Source organism: Syngnathus scovelli, chromosome 5 (assembly GCF_024217435.2).
Source record: "Syngnathus scovelli strain Florida chromosome 5, RoL_Ssco_1.2, whole genome shotgun sequence".
NCBI lineage: Eukaryota > Metazoa > Chordata > Actinopteri > Syngnathiformes > Syngnathidae > Syngnathus > Syngnathus scovelli.
The window spans coordinates 7,666,662-7,692,705 of record NC_090851.1 but is presented as its reverse complement, the minus strand read 5'-3'; the positions used below and the strand labels follow the sequence as shown (position 1 = coordinate 7,692,705).

The window sequence follows — 26,044 nt, the reverse complement described above, 5'->3', positions numbered from 1 at the left end:
CCATTTTAAAATGTCATCTTATCACGTCTAGGAAATACACTGATTAATATTAAAGAAGTCAAGTCAAAAACTTTCTGTCCCTCATTAGTCCAAAAACAAGATTCTGATTCTGTGTAATATGAATTAGAGCAAACCACCTGTTTTTAATCCATCCATCAATGTTTAACTAACTAAATTGAGATCTTCAGAAGTGCGATTTGATAGTATACTGACAGTACCCATTACTTCTTGTCATGCACAATTAACACAAAAGCAAGCATATTTATTCGTCATTAAAAAGGTACACACAAATGCAGAATATTCAACATTTCAAAATTCAAACACACTGATAAATAAAGCCAGACAAAGTCACCATAAAGTGTACGTATTAAAAAAAAAAATCAGAACAACCCTTCATTGATGGTACTGCCCAAAAAAGCATGTAGCACCAAAAAGGTGTTACTTTTATGTTTTTCAGACTGACAAATTTATAGATAGATCCCGTACAGGTGACAAACACAGCTGCAGCAGAGCACATCATGAAGATCATTGGGGGCTTCAGCATGAATAGCAATTTCTACAGATTTTGTAATCTGGGCATTTTTTAAACATACATTTGCTAATACAAAGCTGCTTATCGCCTGTACTGTAGGTGTATTTACTCCAAAAAGTCCAAATGAAATAGTCAAATGCAACTCATCTAAAACTCAATATATGACTCCATTCTCATTTTCTTTTATTTGTATTTGGTTTTTGCAATTGGGCCATTACTTGTGAGATACCACCAAAATAAATGAGAAGAGGAACATGAAATATGTACAATACATGATAATACATAAGGCAAGAGACTTCATGCACAGCATAATTATCAAATCACACCATGGTCACATTTCAAAACTATTTGATTTTGAATCATGTGGGGAGAAATAGATGAAGGTGACCGCAACCAGATGCTGGACCCCTGATTAAGGTACACGTGTGCACTCTAAAAAGAACCAGGAGTAGAATATAGGAATACAAATCATTGTGCAGGTTTACCTAAGTTAAATCGCAAAATATCATGTAAATCGGTCTGTTTCCCTGCATGTGAATGACGGGGCTCTGTGTTCTCCATCTTCATCATCAACAGGTTTAGGAGATGACGTGTTTATTTTCTTTTTTGGTATGTATTTTAGAAACTGTACAACTGACCTACATTCAAGTTGTTTAAAGGTTGAGAGGTAAACTTTCCATCATGGCTACGGTCCTTGCAACGCTTGTTCTTCTCAATCACTAACATCTATCGGCCTCTCACTCCACTTGCTCGGGCTCGGCGTCCATGCAGGTCTCCCATGGGTTCCTGGGCATTTGTGGCATGGAGAGGATGAGGAGGGCGATACCAGTGAGAAAGAGAAGAACGAAGCCGGCGCAAGCGCATCCAAAAGACCAGCTGTAGTTGTGCTGGATCCAGATGGTGTCCTCGCTCTCAATCATGCGTTTAACCGACTGACGCATCACCTCCAGTGAAATGAATGAACACAGACCTGGAAAGATAAAGGACAATTTTAAGTTGCGTGGTGGCGGTGCAGATGAGGAGTTATAGCGCAGTGAACCTACCCGAAAAGGCAAAAAACATTCCAGCGGGTTTGAGGAGGTATAGTCTTCCTTTTCCTTTACCCGTGCATGAGCCAATCAAACAGAGGGAGCCTAAGATCATGAAGGCCAGACTGAAGATGGAGATAGCCGCTGCAGAGATGTTGTACTCTGTAATGAGAAGTAATTGTCCCATTATTGAAGAAGAAGAATAAAAAAAACTGGGATTTTTAACTCAAAGACTTCCTGTGCAATGGAAAATGTAATAATTTGTTTATACAAGCATGATACACACATCTCGACTAAGCACTGGTCCCTTAATTGTGCTAGTGAGAGGTTTCCTGGCTAGTCCATCAATATTACAGATGATTAATGAAGGAGATTCAGAAAACATGGCTCGTAGAGTTATTTAGACTCCGGAACAGATTATTTCTATTTGAGAACTTGGAGTGTGCGTGTCACTGGTGGGGCTGATAGACTGTGAGTGATGGATGATGGGGGAAAGGGTTGCTTATGTTAGGAATGCCTGCAATAGCATCTTTAGTTTCGGGTGTGGAAGCGTACGCAACTTAATGCTCACATTTGCACCATCCGATACATCTGCTGCAGCGGGGACAGCTGGGAATGCAAAATGCACAAGCGCACAATGACAGATTGAAAGCAGCCGTCTCCGGAGAATTGGTGAGGGGAGTATTGTGGAGTGGAGGGCAGCTACAGAGACTCACCTTTTTGAGTTTTGTGTTCAAAGATCTCAGAGTCCTGTCCTGGTGTAAAGTGGCCAAAGTAAGTGCAGTTTTCATCTAAGGGGATAAAACAACAGATATTAGTTCTTTCATGTCAATTACAGTAAGAAGAGTAGCAAGTTCAACAAGACTAAAATATAAAATGTCACTTTTCATGCTGTAATTTTCCAGATATTATTTGGATGGATGGATGGATGGATGGATGGATGGATGGATGGATGGATGGATGGATGGATGGATGGATGGATGGATGGATGGATGGATGGATGGATGGATGGATGGATGGATGGATGGATGGATGGATGGATGGATGGATGGATGGATGGATGGATGGATGGATGGATGGATGGATGGATCTGAACATTCTTTGTTGTCAAAGTCCATCCACCCATTTCCATAAAACTCGTCCCGGTAAGATTGCAAGTAGACACGAGGCCTTTATGATTAAGTGGTTAAGAGCTTCTTGCACTTGTAACAAGAAAGTTACAAAAAGAGAAACAGTATATGACAATTGATGGCAACGTGAATCACCTTTTCTTCACCCTTTTGTATTATTAACCTTTCAGTTTTTTCCTGTTTAATATTTCATTCTAAATTTGTATTGCATTTATTTTCTACAATAAAATAGATAAAACCTAACAAATGAGAGGTGGACGAAAGTCCTTGAACATATTGTTCGAATTCAGAGGTGGCGCTGTAATTTCTTGCTGAGTGGAACAATGCAAGTTATTCGAAGAGCTTTGGCATATTAACACCTCAATGTGTACGTTACGAGCTGACAGCTGTCATTTCGTTTCGGAACTTTAAACTGAGAGCCAGTGTGCAACACTTTGCACTACACAAGCAATATGAAGAGCTGTCGAGTGAACTGTGAATGAAAGCTATGTGCCGTGTTATTTATTGCTCCAAATCTTTTCCAAAGTCCTCGTCAAGTTTTGCCCCGCATACTTTAACTTTGAATTCATATACGTACATTATGCTCCACCTGTTGTCACTGTACGGTGTGAATATGTAAGTCTATCAGTAACTTCACACTAACTCGTGTCTCTCACATGTTATTTTCCTCGTTTGATATCTAAGAAGGTCTACATACATCATATGACAAAACCAATATATATATGGAAAATATATAAAGTAGCATTCAAGTGATGTGAAATTGTGATCTTGTTGTGCTCATATGAAAAATGTGGCATAGCTTTATAAGTATACTGTTGCCTGTTGATAATTATCGGTGTCCTAATTATTGTGAGAAGTCATTAACATAACCGGTGTCTTCTGATTAACGGAGATCACTTTTTTAAATAACATAATTTTATTCAAATTAATTAATTTGTTATTTCACAAGTGTATATCAAACTAGTATCCCTTGGCATTAAAATAAGTCACTGTCAGTTTCAGGGTTGGTGGCCAGCCGCATGGTTTAGAGTCTTCAATAAATTTAACAAGCATGTTTTTTTTAATGTGAGAGAAAGAACATGCAAACTCCACATAGAATGGATGGAGCCCAGATTCAAACCGACAAGGTACGAATTTGCCCTTCGTGCCGTCCTTACAGACATGTGCACATTCCACCGGATATATAAAGAAGAGCTCAATAAAGCTGTCACGTTACACAATTGAGCTTTTTATTTGGAAGGCAGCATGTTTCTGTAAGCTCATACATGAAGAAGTTTCATTTCAGGCCAAGCCATTTGTGAGCTGTAGAACGTTGACGCGTGTAACAGAAAAACTGCTATGACAAGTTGCTATTGCATTAGCTCATGTCAGAAATGTGCATCGTGCGATGAGGTTCAACATGCATGTGGGTTCTTAATCCCTCTTCATGCACGCTCACTGTGATACATCAGTGCAATGCTTTCATGTGGAAATACTTTCATTTTCCTCTTTAAGTTTTATCAACTAATCCTGAGGGAATTTTCCTCAAATGGATCCATTAGAATGAGTTGAAAGAATATCACATTGGTTCATGCAAGTAAATATATATGCAATGGTGCTCATGATATAAACCATTGATATATTTTGTGTGAATAATGTTTCACCACTCATACTCGGTACTGTTTTTACAAATCATACCAAGAAAACCATTTACAAGAATAGACTAGGTAGAAAATGATGTATCTTCACAAATCTAGAAGAAATCTAATAATCACACCTTTGTGTGAATGTGCAACAAAACGTCACCAGTTCCACTAAGTGTATTCGTAGGCATCCTGCCAAAAAAACAAACAGAGAAACCAGAAGCATTTCTGTACTAAAAATGCTTCCACTGAAAGGTGGACTTATGAAGAAGGGGGGAAAACATTGTTACTTAGCAACAAGATCCAATTTGGAGGACACACTTGATTTGACTGTAGTTTAACTTCAAACCTTGTCAAATCTTGTGGATTATGAATAGCTTTGAGTGTTTGTACTTAATGTGATTACATATTAGCATGTTTAAGGAAATTAAAATCCTTTCACGTCATTCTCTTCTAACAAGCTTGTTAGTACATAATGTCAGGACATTTTCTGTCTCACTATACTCGGAAGGAAGATGAACTCAGAGAAAAAGGGAGGGAGAGGGGCTTTGTGCTCGACATGTATTTCAAGCAGGTTTTTGTGACTCTTGCTTGGCTTTTGATTAATAATAATTATTCCCAAATGAAAAGACAATGCTTTGATGGATGTTGCTTTGCATATTCATTAGTTAGTGATTTGCAGTATTTTGGGGCGCTTAATAAGAACCCAATTTACATAAAACTTTGTAGAGGTGTGGTCTACCAAAGAGGAACTACTTCAATTTTGATAAGAATCTGGATGAAGGCGTAGGCAACAATTTTTTTTGCGAAAATGTCCCAATTTCACAAAATTACAGTAGTATAGTTGAGACCTAGAACCAATTTGGGAAAACTTTGATGAGGTGTTGCACACTACATTATGTTTACTAAGTGGTCATAGTCTATTTGCAATTAGAAAAATAAATGGGGCCAGCTATTTGTTTCTAAAATGTTTCATCACCCTCATGAGCAAGGAGTACTAACTTACCACACAGATGGGAAAACAGTAAGACACAATAGAGTTCCTTTTTTTTAAGTTTGTTAATACAGGGTGGTTGGTGGTATAGTCGTTCACATACTAGCTAGCACCCCTAAAAATTGACAGTCTGCTCTTTTTTGTAAACCTGTAACTTTCAAGCTTGGTGGAGGCCTGAGACATTCTACTTACATCTTGTTTAGATGTAAATTTACATGCAAGCATCTGTTAACATACGCGAGCGCAAGTCAACTAGGCAACAGTCACATTTGTTTATTGCACTCTACTCGGCTATGTTGACAAGCCACTCTCGCTCCTATTGCTCATTGTCACTCATCTGTCCAAGGATCATATGAGGTCATGGAAGTAATCGGATTTCAGCACATTTTATATCACCAATCGTTTTTGTTTTCATCCACAGCAAAAGGCTATTTTTGGTTTGAGATTCTTTTGAATCTTACCATCACAAGATGCTTGTTGTCACGTTGTAAGGTGACACGAGTGATGATAACTTTGGTTATGTCGGTGAAATGGTTGACACATGAGCACACCGACAAAATGGTGTCCACGCCACAAACAATGGTGTTAGAGGCCTTTCGGTGTTTGTAATAAATGATAACAAAATGAATCAGTGGATCGCAGAATCGGATAAAACCAAAGGTGCAGACAATCAAAAGCCATATTAAATACGTGCCTTTACAAATTTCAAAAGTTCAAAATGAATGGGATGTATCTCAAAGCCATAGATGTATTTTCTCATTTATGTACATGATGATTCTGCTGTATTTGCAAAGGCAGATTTCATATTGGAACTCATTCAATGGACCTAATCAAATTTCTTCTGTGTGTACAGTGCTTATGTAGCTCTGACACCCAAATGGGAAATCCACCAGCCTCCACAGAGAAGGCTGGCACATGGCCCTGTGTGCGCTCTCCTGAGAAGAGCATGTCCTGTGAGGACTCAGGAAGGCCAAATGGTAGCAGCCGTTTTACCTCACTGCATTAGAACTTTTGTTGAGTGTGGGGTAATTTGAACGTCTGGAAATGTGAAGGCAGCGGGGGCGAGTTCTTGCTTTAGTGGGGCAACAAACTTTGGAGATCAGTGGAGTCCCCACATGTGGTGCCGTCACTCAAAATGAGACTCGGACTGGTTGTGAACACTTGACCGCCGCGGCTGCCGGACTTGACAGCTGAGCATTCACGCGGCCTATATTTGTATCTCTAATAACTCCCTGCCACAGACTTTACATGGCATCATTAAAAGATATTGAAAATACATTATATAAATACTATATTTGTTTTGTCTGGAGCCATGCTGAGTTCACTGTTCTCATTTTATCTCTGCTGTGATGGACAGCAACCGTTTCTTCTTTTCCTTCAACAACTGGCCTTGGTTGAAATGTCTTTAGATCAAATGGAACCTCTACACTAAGATGGGCGGTTAGCAGAAGAAGATGAGACGTAAAGAAGAATTTACACAGGAAGTTACAGTATATGAAGTAAGCTGACTCACATACAAAAAGCCAAGACAGGTCTCTAAGAGTGGTTCATTATTTTTACGGTTAAATCGTATTTAAAAGTTCCCTGTTGTTACTTTTTAGGGTAAGCTGGAAAATACTATTTTCATTATTTCCACTATGAAAAGTGGTTCCCCCAAATAGATAATGTTGGACCCCAGAGGCTACACCGTAATCCTGCAATCTACTATAAGACCTCACCAGTTTTCCCCATGAGTGCCTCGCCATGACTTCATCTCAATGCATTACTAATGGTATTAGTCCTGCTTTTTATCACTGGCTTTTGACACCACCCTTAAAGACTTGTGGCTGTGATAAACAATAACGTTCCTCTCCAAATACAGCAAGCAGAGTCAGAGAAGCCCCGCGAGGTTCGCGACTTTCCTCAAGCAGGTTTACTCAGTTCGTAAACAACGGCATGCAGCACGGCGATGGCCGCTAATCAGACCTATTTATGTGGACCGCAAAATGACTCCGCTTCATTAGTTGCTGAATTCGTCTGAATGACCCTCAAGCAAGATAATAAACTTGTTCACATGATGTCCTACACCATACAGCAAAAGACTTTTTACCGGCATTAAAAAACGCTCAGCACTGAACTAAATGCAGCCAGAAACAATCAAGGCCACTTTTTGGTTGATGAACAAGAATGGTGTTTTTGAGCTCCTTAAATGAGATTGACTGGGAGATCATCTTTCCAACTAAAAAAAAAAAAAAAAGCTTGTTTTAATTTTGTAAAATGTGACTTTGTTAAACATTGTAGTTCTGCAAGTGCTTCTTTTAAAAAATAGAAATTATTTTGACTCACAAAAAATAAAAGAAAACTACAATCTGCATTCTGGGATGCATTTGTTATAATATTAGGATTGTACACTTCCTACCTAGACAGGAAGTGCCGGTTAATCTGGAACTAGGAAGTAAGTTCAGTGTAGTGTTTCAAAACCTGCTTTTAAGTGCAATATAACCTCTCGTGCATGATCATCTAGACTGAAGTGCTGCTTGTACTGTAAGTCTATGCTTTGTATATTTACTTATGTGTAACCTAGGCTACAAACTCTGGATGAAGGCCTAGTCAGTTTGCTTCTCCCTCGTTTGTTTTGTTAAAACACTCTTCTTCTTTACTATTTGTGTATACTGTACTTGGACAAACACAGGCTACAACCCCGACTCTGCCAAATTAATTTTATTGTTACCGTAATAAACAATAAATAAAGTGCTGCCTTGAGTTCAATTCGTCACATGACCACACTTGAACTGCAAAAATAAATCATCCTCCCCTAATAGAAATATACCTGCCCCCCCCCCCCAAAAAAAAACTCTTTAAATCAAGACGTCACTATGCATATTTTTATATTAGATACATCAACAAATGGTGATTATCCTTTTTTTCTGTTTGTGGGTTCCTATCTGCTGCAAAGGCCTTCTCAGGAGGCTCAGATGTCTCATCCTCCTATTTGTCCCAAAAAGGAGCACTGACGGCATCATTTGTCACTTTGATGCTCCGCAGCATATTTGCAAAGCACAATAATGTTTTAAAATCTAAGACTTGGAACGCGGAGTGGTGAAATTCATCTACATCTTTTTGAACTGTGTTTCTCAAGTGCAGAAAGCCAGAGCTTGCTTGTTCATCTTCAATATACACATGTACGTTATGAACAATGAATTTCAGTTTCCACTGTTTAACTTGGGTTGTTTTTAACTTTGGCTCTTGTTTTCAAACTCTTGAGAGTGATCAGACTAAAGTTTGGCTGTGTATTCTAATCATAAGTCATATTTACGTCAGTGACATTTGAGTCGCAAACAGTTGCTCTCCTCTTACTATTTTAAAGTCATCATTTTAATTTCTTTTGGACTGGACCATTTTGTGGTTGCACCCTCTGTCTTGCACTATGTGGCCTCCTCTTGGACTCAAAGTTTCTATACTTTAACTTGAAAATTCACCACTCACCATTTATGAAAAATAAGCATAATTTTCAAACTTTCAAGAAGACACAGGTGCAAAATGTAAAACAAAGCTTGTGTAAGCCGCACTATTGTGAGAATAGTTTTGGATGGTTTTTTTTACAGTAGTTTGATTTTATTTCAGTTTGACTACTCTTTTTAGATTCAGTTAGTTCTAATACATGTGTATGTGTGTGCGTGTGTGTGTGTGTATATATATACACATATGTGTATATATATATATATATATATATATATATATATATATATATTCACATACATATTTATATGCATATATATCTATATGTGTGTGTATACATATGTATATATATATATATATATACACACATATACATACATATTTATGTTTATATAGGTATATATATATATGCACGTAAAATGTCGTTTCAGTTAGCTATCATTTTTATTTCATTTCATGAACAAAAGATGCTTTGGGGATTTTTGTTTTTTTCATTAACGTGAATGACCTTGACGTGCTGCAGCATCTCTCCCCTTGCTAGTTTATGAGGAATCATCTGGAGATTATCCAGCCAAACATGTTCTGTTTTAGTGGAATACAATGAGATGACACCTCGCCTCACCTCCAGGCAGGGTGATGGGTCCGCAGCCATGCTTCTCATCGTAGACATCAGCGCTGATGTAGATATGCTTCTTACACAGCCTCCAAAGGCCAAAGTGGGCCGCCTCACACGTCTCATTGACCTTCTTCACCTGGGGGCTCAGCACGGCCCAGTAGTCCGTCACCACGGCCGTGAACATGCAGGCCATGCCCACCAGCAGCACAAAAATGGCAATATTGATCTTGATGCGCTTTTCCATGCTCCCAGGTGATCGGTGTTCAATCCAGCAAAGAAATAAGAATATCTTTTGCTCGTATACACAATCGATGACTCTTTCCACTTGAATGAGTCAGCGGCAAGCTCTTGTCTTCCTGTCGCTCTATCTGCGCTTTGAGTGTGTGCCTGTGCTTAGAAATGAAGAGGGTCAAACTCCTCCGTCCCACTAATGATCCTTATCCTGCTCGCTGCGACCGAGGGGGCTGCAAGTTTAGAGGCACAGCTGTTGAGGTAGATCAGAAAAGCTGATGACCAAACCAACTGTGTCTGCCTTTGCAAGCAAAGGGGATAGTGGAAGCTGCATGTGGCGGTTGGTGTTTTCAAATGGGGCCGGCCGGGGGTGTGTTTGTAATTCTATAAATGTGACCCATGAGTCAAGTTGTGCGCCTATCCCGTTGCTCTCAGCATGTTCGAATAAATTGAACCTCTGAACCCCTTCAGAATTTTATGGGAAATTAATAATAAACCAAAACCTATTCCATAAAGATCCAGCATACCAACATTAACTGGCAACCACTTTCTCCCTCCTTTAAATAATGTGTATATTAAATTCAATTCATAAACGCGCTAAAAGTTAGACTTGCCCCGACACTTATATAAATGAGGATTTTTAGGCTGGGCAGAGTCTGCTTTCTGTTACCAAATTATCAGGTGCATTGTGGTAACGCCTGCCAAAGCTCACTTGTTTTCTGTGTTTGGTCATGTGACGTTCGCCAGCTGAGCCCTGAGACACTATGATGTCATTTACACTCGCCGGCAAGTTGCAAAATGGCCGCCCCCCGACACGACTGAATTTTTCTGCCCAATTCATATTCCACAAATGCAACAATTAGGGTAGCATGTTTGGACAAGTGGGGGATAGATAAAAGATATAATTGTGAATTATTATTTTCCTTTAGTTTGCAGCATCTCTGAAAAAAGGTCTGTCGGATTTATCTAAGATTTTGGTTTATTTATCAGAGACAACCACAGTCATTTGGAGCTCTGAGTGTATTCAAAAGAGAAAGAATCAGTCGTTCCGGATGTGACTTGGGGAAAGTTGCCCCTAAAACAAGTGATGTTTTTTGCTCGTTACATATCGGATAATGAGGTCAAGCATCAATATCTGGTGTGTTTCACGATTCAAATGAAAGGATATACTCCAACTCGGATTGCTCAAGGCTAAACCGAGCCTCATCACAGTGACAGATGTCTCCCCTGTCGTTGCTGGATCCACTGCATGGCACCAATATCCACAGGAAGCAGGGTATAAAGACCCCTGCCGGGAGAAATGTCAGCCATTTAACACTTTCAAGAACTTAAGAAGAGTGGGTGCCTGTGGAGAGGCAATCTCGCCAGGGGGCTGAAGCTCCATCTGACTTAGACACTTCTTCACGGGTTAAAGCTGAATGAGGTTCTCATCCTTTTGAACTGACGATTGATTTTCTACATGGGACATTTTGGAATGTTTGAGTAGTTTGAAGACACTATGGTGTGCTTGGGCTTGAAACAATTGTTCATGCATGAGCAAATGCACCATAAAGTCTCAATGATTATCAATAACAATCACCATTCAGCTCGTAAAAAATAAACTCAAAGACTCAAATCTCGCTCTCACTCACAACCATTGTCTGAACAAACATGTGACATGATCAGGAAAAAAATAGTCACCTGTTTGTGATATGCTTCTCCAAAAAAGGAAAAGAAAGTCTAAATGCACGTGAAGCAAATTTCTTGACGCGTAGGAATGTTTCACATAAACAAGGACGCTACTCCTAAAATAAACACCCATTGGATGTAAATGTTTTGTTTAGTATGTGTCATTTGATTGTTTTTTGGAATCTCAAGGACTGACGTATGAAATGTAGTGTCATCTTCTATTTGTCACATCAGCCCAGCATGTGTCATTCTTGCACCTCAACCTAATGCTAACAAGTCTGGCGACTATGTGAGTGCATGGAAAGGTGACCCATGCCAATCTCTTGTCAATTAGTGGAGGAGGCACTATATTTCACTGGACTTAACAAGAAGGATTAGGGCACAAGCTTCATTGTGGATAAAAATGTCAGAGCAGATCCACGGGTGTCAAATAAACAGTATTGGCTGAGCGGACGCCCTAATTCAGGACCGCAGAGGAAGAAAGGTCATACGACCTGTTTGGCATCAGCAAGCTACATTCACACACGCAAGTGGACTCAAAATAAATCCATTCTAAATCAAGGCTCTGCGACTTGAGAATCTGCAGAGACTCTCCAACGACACTCGCCAAGCACATGAGGATGAGTTTGACCGATTCCAAACTGGGCAACATATTGAAAATCTTTGATGCAACTCAAGTGTGTAAAATAACAAGAATGTGTGTGATATTCTAGATGGCCGTGCCACAGACAACAGCCGCTTTGCTTGATCTTATGTTACTAGACTGGAGAGGAAGCGTTCAGCAGCTTGTTAGCTCAGTCGAGCATTATGTTTGATCGAGCATTTTCACTTTAACACCTCGCATTGGCTGACTGTCTGCCTTCCAGCGTTACGGCACCGCACGCCTGCATCAGTGGACAAATATAACCTCTCCGGTCAACGAGCACATCTCTCCCTCATTTTTATTGAACCCCAATTCAACTCTAAATAACAACATTGCTCATTTAAAAAAAAAAAAAAAATCCCATGACATCACTTTATAAAATTTATTGTAAACTGTACTGAAATAAGCCAACAGGTTCTGCAAGTATGCAAACAAAGCAACCGACATGCAACAGTGACACCATTACTATGAAATAGCCAATTCAAAGAAAGAACTCTCAGGATGGCAGAAAATCACCCAAATTATCTGAGCGCAAAGGCAACTAGTTCATAACAGAGACATGTAAGTATCATACACCTTGTCGTAACAGTTCCGTTTAGTTACGAAAAGCAAACATACTACATACTGTATTTTCTCATACTGTATTTTCTCATAATGTGGCTGAAATCATTCAACAGCCTATGAAATGTAATGTTTGTGTGGCGCTTTCTTATTCAAGTTGGCCATGCAACCACCAATTAGCTAGGATATGGAGTTTTTTTTTTTTTTTTTTTTACACCAAATGAAATACAGTATTTGCTTTTCTTGTAAACAAAAGAAGTAGGAGCTGCTTGCTTTTTCCTGAACTCCAACAAATTATTTTTTGTCCTTGATACCGTCCCTGAGCAAACGACACGCATTTATATCGATTTGAATTAACACGCATGCTTCGGATGTACCCTGGAATATGTTTTGTCCTTCATAATTTGCAAGACACGTCCGTATTTACAAAAAGCACGTTAAAAGCGTGTTTCAGAGCTGTTTAGCACATTTCACATATTGTGAACACAAAAACTAGAGCTAACAATTTTTTAGGAGGCTTTTGTACACATTTTTGTAAGAGGAGAGCATAGCACCAGCTGTTAAAGAAAACACACGCAGTTTTCGTAAACACTTTTGAAGATGAGACTTGCTTCAGTTAAGAGATTCTATCGAGCAACTATCCGTTTTTATCACGTAACATTTCTTTTTGCAAAATGGCAGTAAAATGTCTTGTTTTTTTTATACGATTTGTTACAAGACAGCAAAAAGATTTTGTGGTTGCTCTATAATTTTTCATCTTAAAGTAAGGCACAAATAATAAATGAAGCATATGTCTGTGTTTTACTTTTAGTCCACAGTCAGGCCATGATATGATGCATAGTCCTCTTCTTTGATTCCATTGATGGTTAAAATCAGGTTGAAACATGTATTTTACTGCTACCCACAGGGCATCAGTGGAACAACAGCAATATAAGTAACAACTTAAATCGCAAGTCACCATCAGTCTAAATTGTGTTTGCAGTCAGCCAGGTGAACAAGCAGTTAGCACAACTGCCTCACAGTTCTGAAGTTCGGGTACTTCATCTCGCATTCCAAAAAATCAAGCACGTTAGGTGAACTCAAAACTCGAAGACTCGACATTGTCGCTAAGTGTTAGTGTGCATGATTGTCTGTCTTTATGTGCCCAGCAATTGGATGGTGACCAGTCCAGGGCAAATCTTTCCTTTCCTTTCCTTTCATTCAAAGTTACTTACTTGCAGCCCTCATCAGGATAAGCGCTACTGTGAATGGTGCTGAATGCTTTTTGGGTATGTCCATCTATATGTTACTGTACATATATATACTCAAACTTCAACTAATTAGTCGACTACTTAAGTCTCGCCCACTTTGACGTTTAAGGCTTGAAGTGGACTAATCACATGGTCTTGGCATCTCATGCGCCAGTTTGCAAATCTTCGCTTTGGATGACACCGTCTATTGTCATTCTTGGACTAAAATGGACTCATTCCAGCCAAAAAAGCAGCGCAGTTTCCATACATCCGTGCAAAAGCTGATTGTGGCTTTGGCTATTCTGATTGCCATATTGCCATTAATATAATATTTGTTTATTTTCCCTCTCCACAAATTCCTTTTTTCCCCCCCATAGTTTCCCCACATTGTTTAAGATCATCAAATGTGTGAACATCCCCTCAACTAGTTTATTCAACAAAGATAGCCCAAGTAAACAAAACGCAAATTTTAAATGATTTAATTCATCAAGAGAAAAGAAACATTCAGTTCAGCTACCTGGCCCTGTGATGTTCTGGTTGGAGGACTGAGCAAAAATATCCCACAGAGACGTCAAAGACTCATTGCAATTTGTCACACCAGGCCAGGTAGCTTTGAATATTATTTTTTCCCCCTTCATAAATAAAATCATCATTTTAAAACTGGGTTAGCCGTGTCTTATATTTACATTTATTTGATGACAAGTGGGGAAACAATGAAAAAAATAATAATTTGGGATGTCACTGCACAGACACGTACAGTCAAGTAATATCTCTCGTATTGTAAAGTCAGACAAGAGCGCTCATACGGGTGTGGTCCTCCTGTTGCCTCCATCTTTCACATCTTCCTGGAAGCAGTTGTGCACCTGCAAGAAGCCAGAGTCACTCTCAGGACTGTATTGCCTGCCTGCCTTCAAAGGGTCAGTGCGGAAGGTGTACAGGGATATGTCTCCCACCTGCATGCTCATCTCCCCGCCAAATCCTCCCCCCCGCTTCATCCCCCCCGGGGAGAGCTCCGACGACCTGGAGCTGGAGCGCGAGCGCCTCCGTCTGCGGTGGTAGCTCGGGATGCGCGCGTATGGCGAAGAGGAAGTCATGGATTTGATAAAGTCACGCCTGGCTCGGCAGCGCGTCTCTTTGTTTTTCTCGATGTATATGTTGACGGCAAGCACTCCAACTGACTCTGCCACAATGAAGGAGAGGGCGCCAAAGTAGAAGGACCAGCCGTAGTTATATTGGTTTTTCTTGTCTTCGTCTTTCTTGTCACTGGGATCGCCGGCGTTACTGGAGATGTAGACGATGATGCCGATGATGTTGCTCAAACCTGAGGAGACAGAGGAAAAACAGATTAGAAAGCTTGGTTGCAATCTGGATGGAGACATGATGACATCACCTTGATTGACTGGAGGGAAAATGAAAGAATCATTAATCAGCACCTTAAATTACTTCAGATGTATGTATGAACCCAAAGTAGGATCTATGTAATTTTTAACATTGCCATTGGAAGAGAATAATACATTTGTAAATCAGAGATGACTGTGGATGTCTTCTCGTGAGTATGGCGTTACCTGCAGCCACAAAGAGAATCCCAGCACTGAGCAGGATGTTGTTCTTCCTGGTGTAGATGCGCCCGACACCAACACACAGGCCACCCAGCATCAGGAGGATGGTGCTGAGAATGGGGAAGAGGCTGGAGGCTCGCACGATACCTGACATGATGGGAAAAAAAAGAAAAGCGGGCGTTACTATAATTGAAAGTGGCGTGAGTGATAGCTGATATTATTTCCAGTCATTAGCAACAAAAGTTGGAGAATTAGTTTTTCATTTCCGTGCTTTTAAACTGATCATTGCATCCATTGTCATTGTTGACTCAAGGAATTTAATCAGTAAAGTTTGTTTTATTGTGAGTGAGTAGCATAGGGTACAGGGCCTTTGGTCGATTGCTAGGTTGTTGTGATATAAAAATATATACGTATATATATTACAAATACTTTTGACACTTTTTACACCATGAATATGACCATTATCCTCAACTGATTCAATTAATTAGGTAAAAATCAAATTTTATTGGTAGAGGGGAGAAAAAAAAACTGAAAAAATTGGTATTATATCGTTATATTAGTATCATTTTTTTTATTGTATTTATATTAATTACATTGACATTGATTGAACTACAACATTAAGTGGGTGTCTCTTGGGTGACATGATTTGAGGAAGGCCAATTAGTCATGGGCACACCCTTTGTCATTGCTTTTGAGCCAGTTAGCGTCCTGACATCCGGATTTAACGGGGGCGGGATGGAAACGTCATGACTCATGAAGCCCCCCTTTGTGATGAAGGCATCAGCACTTGACAAAGGCCAGAGGATTAAGAATTGAAGAGTGTGAGGATGACAACGCCAAGAACACTCACGTAGAATGTACTCCGAGCTGTCTGTGTCATAGTCATTATCATCCGGGAAGTGATTGATTCGAAAACAGCTTCCTTTGTTGATACCTGCACGAAACAATGACAAACACTTAAAATAAAATAGCGTCTCTCTTGCTACATTTTGAGGACAACCCAGGATTTGTGTGTTTCAAAAAGGTGCAGAGCCCCCAGGCACTTTCTATTCCAAGACTTGGCACACAAAGTATATTTTCTACTTTTAACAGAATAAAACATGGGTCACTAATGAATATCAAATTCTCGACTTTAAATAAAATGTCAAACGGATGATTCCGCCCACTTTCAGCACCACTTGAATGATGGCACAAGGTTGACTTTAAGGTCGAAAGAGTATTTTGAGAAAAAATAACCTGGTGATCCTGAAAGGGGGATCCTTCCATCTGTGGTCCCTTCTCAAGGTTTCTCATTTTCCCCTGGCAGGGTTTTTTTGAGTTTTTCCTTGCCCTTTTGGGAGCTTATGATCAGGGGATGCTTTGAGAATAATTGTCAATTTTGGCTATGTGAAGCCCTTTGAGACTGTCTGTGATTTAGGGCTATACAAATAAACTTGACTTGACTTGATTACTATTGAATATTTTTGAAGAATCTTTAGTGAGTGTCATTTACATTGTTGCATACTTATGTCATATTAGTAAGTAATTAATTGAATCTCAACAGTTTGGTGCTGTGATATTGCATTTTTGGATAGTATTGATTTCTATAATTCTTACATAACAGTGGTGGAAACTGAAGTATATGGATAACGCTCCTTTTGGGGTAGTTGTATATTTGTTCTTTTTGTCAATAGCAGAATTCAATCGAAGGGAGTTCACAACCACTGAAATCATGTATTTACCATCTTAACTTTAATAGCCATAATTTTTTGCAACACATCATCCATTAATATATATTTTAGTTGAAAGAAAAATGGGCTAATCTCACCAGTAGAACTGAGGGCTTCTTAAACAGACCTGTGAGCAGCCTGCATGAGATAAAAGCACACATGTGTCTCTTGATGATGTCTTGACATTAAGTCTCTGATCCTTATGACGTTTTTCAGAGGCTGCCTTAATAATTTGATGTAGGCTCTGAAATAAAGACAGCCAAGGAAAGAGAGCGCAAAGGAATTCAGTTTGAATTTGACTCCTCTGGGAGTTTAGCGTACATGATGGCTAAAGCAAACAACTTCACGTTTGTCCTCATTCAACTCAAGTCGGATTTGGAACAACCAGCTATTAATATGTTAGATGGCAGTCAAAATAAGTCTGTTGTTCTTGTTTAGGTAGCATTAAATGATGCAATGCACAAAAGAAATCATACCTGGAAGAATTAGCCAGAATTATTACTGTACAATTTGTTAGTTTGAGTTTGAGATCATGTGAATGGCTTGGCTACTGAAGAATATTCCATTTATTTCACCTACACTGAGAAGTTTTGGAGCATTGTGAGCACCTCACCACATTGCATGGGCCCCAATAGATGCCGGCCCAAAGGTTATCTGCCTTGGATGCCAGATGACCAATCCAACCATTCTGTTAAACAGTTGCTAAATGACTCAAAACTTAATATTTCACACAGACTCTACACTTTTGTCTTGCTGTAACAAAGTTTTGTTCTTTCATGTACCAAACAGCCCCATTGGATTGGTGTCTGCGTTAGATCTTAAATATACTTTGATTTATGAGTGCATCTAAATTTATAACGTATCGCGTTTCAGATAATTGGATCTTTCTCCCAACAGAGCCATCTGAAAAGGTCCAGGAAGAAGCAAACACTGTCCACTGATAATCGCAATAAAGTAGAGAAAGAAAGAAATGGAGATAGACGAGACAGAAAGAAAAACATAAGAGTTAATAATAACGGTGGGATGAAAGGAAGAATATGGTGAGGGGGAGGAACTGTAGAATTATCTCTCCCTAGAGCAAGTCCATCTTTTATTAGTCAGCATAACGTCACCGTGGCAACATCCTCCCCTCGGCAAACCACAATAAGATTTCTTGCTCGACCTCTCACAGGATTTCTTTGACATCATAACTAATGTATTCAACACACACACACACGCACACACGCACACGCACACATACACACGTCATGCTAGCTGCAGACACACCATGGCCACAGCCACAACTGGCCCTGCAGGACAAAAGGCAAGTATCCACAATTAATTAATACTACCTGTGTGGACACCTTATTAGGTACACTTGCACTGTCCAATGCACAAGCTTTTAGAAATGAAAATCCATGATTAATTCTAAAAAGCAAATGGCTTAATTAAATTCTTTTGACAAGAGAGACAGACACACTCAAGAGCCCGTTTGCCAATTGCAGTCACACAGAACACCTCGTACTTTGTGCCTCAATCACTTCAAGATGAGTAAAAAATAAATTCCTAATTTCCTAAAGATTAACCAACCAACTAATCAATCATCATATGTACTCTGAATTTCCTAATGATTAACCAACCAACTAATCAATCATCATATGTACTCTGAAAAATTATTCACAGTAATTCAATTTAATAAAACAAAACTTAAAATGAAAACTGTATTGTTGAACCCCCCCCCCCACACACACACACACACACACACTCATGGCAATCAACAGGGCACTCTACAAATGCCCCTCCCACCCCCTCAACACTTCTGCCTTACTCTTTGTGACATGCATGCAGTGACACGCACTTATTGCTGACAGTGAGATGCTCTAAAGCAGCGACTAAAGTGGCCTATCTGAAGGGATGATACATTTTCAGGGAGTCGTCATCGTAGCTATCTAGCTTTGTGCCACGTAAGCGATAATGCCATCAGTTATTTTACATCGTCGGGGAGGAGCAACTCATGCTAGACTCCCAGGTTCTCTTTTAGCCACGCCCACAAATGAGCAATACTGAAATTGTGAAAATCAGGTTAATGCTACTATTGAGTGTTGAGACCTAAACATATGGGGTCGTTATCCTCCCTGGAGAGGCAAAAAGAGGCTTCTGGTTTCAGTCTAGTCTGAGTAAATGTTTGCAGTGCAACACTGTCATCACTCACAACATGAGTATGATGAACATCCTCCCCCTTCATAAAGGTGTGTTTGCCACATGGGGGCAAGCCTTATTGCTTCTACATGGTTAGCTAGGGTGCCATCAGACTAAGGCTTTATTTATGTTCTTCATTCCTCCCAACTCAATACAACTGTTGCAGTGCAAGCCATCTTTCCTTTACTTCCTGTCATAGATTGAAAAAAATGGTGCAAACTATGCCGACTGTAAATCCCTTCGAGAGACAACAAATACACCACAAATGTTCAAGGCAGATTTTCTGCTACGCTGTTTCAGTTGAAGTGAAGAGTAGCACGCTCAGGGCCTCCACTCAGTAGCATCAAAGCTGCTGTTTTCACTTCCCTGCAACTGTAATCAATGTGTTTGTGTTTGTGTGGAGATGTGACACCTCTTCACAGATAGGACTTGGAAAACATATTCCAAAAAAAAAAGTCCGACTGATGCTTTAAGTGTAGCGTGCACTTGGCGGTGATGCCGCTTATATTAGGCTCAGTGCTTTGAAGCACGAGAGAGGCAATGCCAGTTTGAGTTTGAAGATGGTTTTACATTTTTAATGTAATTCCATTAAGAGTGGGGGGCAAATACAACGAACGGCATGCAATAACTTAATTTTGGCCCCCTTTTGTGTTGTTTCTTTTAATTATGAAATATTATCAATAACCACAGTAATGAGGAATTTAATATCATTGTTTTACAGTAATATAACACATTAGTTTATGGTTTGAAGATGAATATATGATGTTATCATGGGTACTTCCGATCACTCCCATAATTGGTTTAGTCATCACTTGTTCTGTGTTTTGTGTGGGTTCGTTGGTATCAATACTGCTCCTTTAACAATCTGATATTCAGTAGGAAAAAATGTAAACCTTCTCACACGCATTTTTTGTGGTCATGGATTTATTGGCCAACAGTACTTGCATCCTAAAAAGATGCCCTTTGCATTATGCATGGTCGCCTTTTTTTTTTTTTAAATAAACTGTTAAAGGCGATCGTTAACATTCTGTGATTTAGTAATTATATAACTGTTATATTTCATTTGGAATTATAGCTCACTCTATTATATTTGATCATTATGTTATTATCATTTATATACAGTAGAGTGCATAGATCAACATCATAACCGATCCAATTAAATCACTCTCGCAAATGTTCTACTTTTTTTTTTTTAAATAGATGATCATTTCTTTCTCAGTTTGAACATGAACTACATGGAGGCAGTTCGCAAGTAACCACATCGCGTCTTTGAGACAAGTTGGACACGCGTTTGATTACGCAAGGATGCTTTTTGCGTAACCAGCAGGATGTTGCCTCCAGTGCGCATCACATCACGCCCATGTTGCATGCACAGTCTGATTTGCATGCGTAATCCCAGTTCTTGAACGGAATAAGACCAAACCGGCGCTAAAACAAACACCCCGAAAGTTTGTGTGTTTTATTTCTACCTTCTATGCAGCAGATCCTCCATAGTCCAGAGTGCGTCAGGTCGCCTTTGACTTTCTTGCTCTGAGCGTGGCTGTCGTCCATGCTCGCGTTAGTAGCGTTGCAGATATACGCCCGCGAGTAGAGCCAGTAGTCGGTGCCGATGGCGATGCTCATGAGACTAAATGCGGCGAAGGCGCCCACGACGGCCAGGAGCGTCTGGAGCCCACGATCACACCAAGCCATGACCGCGCATCATGCGTGTAAAATAAATCAACAAAAGTACCCCACCATCATCACCACTTTGTCTGGTCAGGTGTCTGCTTTGCGCTCCACGTCCATCCAAACTTCAGCAAAAGTTGAAGATCGACTCAGCAGGTCCATCATTTCTTTTCATTTTGTATTTTGCGGAATCTACAGGTGGAACACTGGAAGAACCCGTCAGAAGAACCCTGAAGACCACAGCTGCCTTTTTTGAAAGTGCAAGAACCGATATCCAGACCACACCTACCATCAATGAGATGCAGCCAATGGGAGAAGAGACTCCGAATTAAGAGAACGAAAAAGTCACGCTTCAACCTGTTTGGCGTGCAGCTACAAAATGAAAGACTGTCATCACAACAACTGCATGCCTGATTTAAATAAAATGAAGGGGGAAGGGAAAAAAAGACATCTAAAAAGAAAATTAGAGACATTTATGTGTAAAGCTGTGTTGCTTCAAAGCAGACCAAAGGCAAAGCAAGATGAAAAACCATATTTGATTCCTGATCTTTTTAATGCACTGCTTAGTTGGGCTGACTAGTTTTAGCTGCACTGCGAGTGCCTTTTTCTTTTTCATATATATATATTCTTCTTACAGATAAAATGAAGTCAAAAATATCCTGCAGTCTGAGTGGCGACTGTCGCAACAGGGGGGATCAACCTGGTCACTCCAGGCAGTGACCCCCCTCCCTCCCTGCACCTTGTTAAAAAGTATGCTTTTGAGAGGACTGGTGGATATTTAATCAAGAAGGAAGGTAAGATTAGAAAAAAAATAGTTTCCGGTAAAGCCTATGGAGATGTATGAGAGGCAGGATGTGCATTTTTTGCTATTTGCATAGTCCAAAATGTAACGCATTATTTTGAGAATGAAGACGTCAGTGCTTAAATCATTGTCGAGTGAGAGCAGGTTAGGAGATTAAATAGTAGACTTATATGGAAGGCCCAAGATTCCAGAGTTAATCAGGCTTACTGTATATAACAATCTAAATGGCCAATGCAAAACAAAAGGACTAGAACCTATTTAAAGCATTCCAGAAATAGTTTTGCCATATATTCACATGGTTGACTGTGTCAAAAGCACCACCCACCTTTCACCATCTCCACTAACTGCGCTTGATCCATGGTGACTCTTCCGAAATAATACCACACCATACTATTGACCATATCATCATACAATGAAATGAAGTTATGGTGGGTTTGATACAAACTCACCACTTCTAAGGGACAACAGTAAAGAGGTTAGCATGTGTGACCCGTTGCAGCCCAATGTGTCTGTACTTTCTTTAGGATCACTTTTGTGCTGAGTCAGTGTAATAATTGCTCCAAGGCTTCATGGTGTACAGAATGGACCAGGAGTCTCAGGCTGTTCAAACGAAAAATGAAAGACCCTGTCAATAAAGTGACTGGTTATTTGAGTTAAAAAGGTTCCGTGAAAATACAGGATCGTTTAGCTAAATTGCAGAGCAGAAGAGGAAGAGGGCAATTTATGCCACACTAGATGAAGGGAAATCAAAACTTTGGATAGGCAAAGTACCAACGGTACGTAAGGTTGATTTTAAACAAGCAGATAAAGGTTTGAGTTAGGATTGTGTGGAGGAACCAGTAGAAAGTCTTCCCCTTCTTTGACATGCTCCTAGAAAGTGCAATTCATGATTCAATCTGCCTGGTAGGGTGCTTCCTGACACCCTCTGTGCGCGGCACGAAAGAAAAAGCACTTTAAAAGTACATAACAGTATTGACACTGATGCTGCAGGGTGCTTTGAGGCCATCCTTACTAGCATCCAAAGTACATCCACTTACAAGGTAATGCGTTTCCTGTGCTACTTAAAATTTCCAAGATTTGCATGGGATACAAATATACCAATAAACAGACCGAATCAATCTTGTGATCCAAGTCAGCAAAAGCCAGGTTATTTGGATATTACTAAAAAATGTAATCCTGAGCGAATATCTTGTGGTGTGGCGTGTGCTAAGAGAAAATGTCATCTCTGATATAATGGGAAAATTGTAAGGGCGACAATTGTAAATGTTCATTTCGTTCATTTTGGTTGAAAATCGTTACTGAACGATATAACCTAAATCTTGCACTATGGCCACACAAAGGAGCAAATGGCTGTGCTGAGTGTGTGCATATTGTGTCTCCCAAATCATTTAAATGAACAAATAAACACTCTGTATTCTCAAGAATAGTTTGTTGCCATTGTTGGTTTTGTTCTTACCTTACAAATTAAATAATTAATCAGAGAGAGCACTTTTCAAAGATTTTGCAGAAGGCCCTGATGCACCAGTAAATATCATACTGTTGTGCGCAATAAGATGATAAGGTCATCTTATTAGCTGTTGTAGAGTATAAAGAAATGAGAAAATAAACAGGAAATTGATTCTTTTTTTATATGCACCTCACGTTGCTTGATCGCTATCATGATTTTATGAAAGCTACAGCTAGGATGGAGGCCTCGTGCTCGTGTAGTTGGTTTAGTATATATATAATTATATTAATATATAATTGGTCGCCAGCCAATCGCGAGCACCAGTATCTTAGACGTTTGCCTTTATGTGCATACGGATACAGTAATTTACTACCATATCCCAGTTCACTGGGTGGAGGATTAACAGCGTCTATGACGTCTACGCAGACGAAGCCTGCAGCAGAACCGAGAGATTTAGAGGGAAATTGAGAGGAATTGGAGTGAAGGAAAGCAAACACAGACTCTAGCTTCAGGCTGTCACAGACAAGCTGTTGTAGACTATCACAGCCTGAAGGATGCTTTTGCCCTGTTCTGAACATAAATCATACCCATATAATGTGTGAAATAATATTGTATGTGTAGTTGAAGCAATGCATTGCGTAAAACCTGCATGCTAGTATAAGTGAACTTATCCACATACCAAAATGTCAATGCATTCATTTTCTATACATTTTTTTTCACCTCATTAGTGTTGCTGGTGAGCTGCAGTTAGTCAGCTGACTGACCAAAGCCTTGGACTGTTCGCCAGCCAATCACAAGACATTTATAGACGTTCATACTGACATTCATAATTGACATTTTAGGGTCTTAAATTAACCTTGCGTGCATGTTTTTGGAACGTGGGAGGAAGTGCGTGTGTTAGCAAATTTTAGTTCCAGTTAGGAACTTGGAATACAAATGAATGAATGAATGAATGAATGAATGAATGAATGAATGAATGAATGAATGAATGAATGAATGCATGAATGAATGCATGAATGAATGCATGAATGAATGCATGAATGAATACTGTGTATTCCAGATGATTTTAGAATAATTGAATTGGCAATGCCTCAGTTCCTGTTTTATTTACAGTAAAAAAAAACAGAGGGAACTATTTTCTTACTTCTTATTGATCCTGTGGCCTAATGAGCAATGTCTTGTGAAGAACACTCACATTTGTGTGTTTTCAATTTGTCATAAAACGCTGTAATGTTGTTTTCTTAGAAACAGTAAACTGAACACATGAGGCACTTCCATTCGAAAATACAAATCAAAGCAGCAAACTCCCCAGAGTACAATTTGCACTGGTAATCCATTTAAATAAGAACATGTTGGGCCTCAATTCTATTGCTTGTTAGCAACAACCCTTTGAGGAAAGCTTCTGCTTGTCTGGCCTTGGATTTTTATTCATGTGTTTGAGAGAGCAAACATTTTTTTACCTTTTGGCCATTTTCTCTTTTTTATCTCTCTATCTAGGATTCTCTCCAAAATAATTAGTGTTTCTGACCATATTTTATTTTATCAAATGGGTGGACCCAGAAGATTTTGGAGCTCAAAATGTATTGTAATATAACATGTGTAAAATGACTTCAAAAAGCCATTTTGTTTTGCATTTTTGCACATCTCTTATGTAACACTAGTAACATTAGTCACAAAGCTTGGGATCAGTATTCCAAACTCCTGTGCTTGAGGACTCCCTTATTTATTATTATTATTATTATTATTATTATTATTGATGTTGGTGTTGTTGATATTATTGTGATTTTAGTTATTAAGTAAACCTTTGGATGTCTCGATCAGCTCTTAAATTCAGCTCTTGAGTTATTTTTTTTGTCATTGATATATTGGTCCAAACAAATTTACTTCTAGGTACACCGTACTGTGCATAATCCCCCCATGACTGTATCTTTTTATGTTCTAAATATTTGTCATGGCTTGTTTATTGTAGTAGCAACTAGAGCAACTCTTTAACTATCGGAGACAACTTGTGTATTCATAAACATCATTTGGCTTGTAAAGTTCATTGTGAAGCGCAATTTTAGTGTGAATGTTTTTTGCTTTTGCCTCAAGCACTGAAATGTCATAAATTGGCATGAAGTGTTGAATTCAATAAATATTTCCTTTCCTTACAATTACATTATGTTGAGCTGACAGTAACTAACCAGCACTAACTCAATATGAGGCAAGCATTGCTTTCTTGACTTCTTAGCTCCCTCTTATGGACAAAAGTAGAGGTTACATGCCCTTCTCATGCAGTACATTCATTATTTCACCTTAAATAATAAGAATTCCTTAAAATATTAATACTACATGTCAAATCGTGTTGGTTGCATATTTATAAAAAATGAAAAATGCCCAAAGACATCAAGAGAAGCAAATGGTTCCCTTGTTCTTTTAATTTCATTTTTAATGTGAGTTAATGGCTGTGAAAACAACTGACTTGACACCAAGAAAAATGACAGCTGGACTGGAATGATTTTTCTTGTCTATGCCAATGTAGTGATTGTAGTCCAGTAAGATTGTGAGACTAGACAGCTCACACGAAAGCCAATCAGCCTTTAGGAAGACCTCCTTTCAGACTTGCAGTCTATTGATGGGTGCAATCACTGCATGAATGTGCCAGTTCATCACATCAAAAGCTGAAACTGCTCAGTTGGGTGGCCATCAAGCAATCAGTTCATGCTGTAGACCATCGGCTTCCATCTGATTCACAGCATCATTACGTCCCATTCAACCTGCTGGACGTGTGCCATTTATGACCTAGAAGAGAGACTGAATGGCTCGCAGCCTCCATTCTAGTTCAAGTTTGCCTGCCTTTACTGAGCCAAGGCATACATAGAAAGCACTTGACACAAAAATTGAATAGAAAAAAAAGGATCAATTAACTTACAAATGTACTTATTGGGATATCTGGGCCTGTATGGTTGAAGACAACACTAATATTCTGTTGGATGACAGGTTAATCATA

At 39.4% G+C, this 26,044-nt stretch overlaps 2 protein-coding genes and 1 long non-coding RNA gene across 4 annotated transcripts; 1 reads left to right on the top strand and 2 right to left on the bottom strand.

Annotated features, from left to right (window-relative positions):
• Positions 1 to 241: 241 nt before the first annotated feature.
• LOC125969570 (voltage-dependent calcium channel gamma-1 subunit) lies at positions 242 to 9,925 on the bottom strand. The gene is made up of 4 exons (XM_049721793.1): positions 9,367 to 9,925; positions 2,277 to 2,351; positions 1,576 to 1,722; positions 242 to 1,502 (listed from the first exon to the last, which is right to left on the bottom strand). Exons 1-4 carry the CDS (start codon positions 9,602 to 9,604, stop codon positions 1,270 to 1,272), a joined length of 693 nt encoding a protein of 230 aa, XP_049577750.1. The 5' UTR covers positions 9,605 to 9,925; the 3' UTR covers positions 242 to 1,269.
• Positions 7,689 to 22,008, top strand: LOC137840292 (uncharacterized). Its single transcript, XR_011086830.1, has 2 exons — positions 7,689 to 7,829; positions 21,005 to 22,008. It is a non-coding gene; the product is annotated as an uncharacterized lncRNA (long non-coding RNA).
• LOC125969569 (voltage-dependent calcium channel gamma-4 subunit) lies at positions 12,177 to 21,011 on the bottom strand. 2 transcript variants are annotated; one of them, XM_049721792.2, is made up of 5 exons: positions 20,608 to 21,011; positions 16,102 to 16,185; positions 15,258 to 15,398; positions 14,646 to 15,013; positions 12,177 to 14,555 (listed from the first exon to the last, which is right to left on the bottom strand). In XM_049721792.2, the coding sequence occupies exons 1-5, from the start codon at positions 20,828 to 20,830 to the stop codon at positions 14,493 to 14,495; spliced, it is 879 nt and encodes a 292-aa protein (XP_049577749.1). In that variant the 5' UTR covers positions 20,831 to 21,011; the 3' UTR covers positions 12,177 to 14,492. The 2 variants fall into 2 exon arrangements, with proteins under 2 accessions (XP_049577749.1, XP_068506719.1); XM_068650618.1 differs by having other exon boundaries at positions 12,177 to 15,013.
• Positions 22,009 to 26,044: the final 4,036 nt, after the last annotated feature.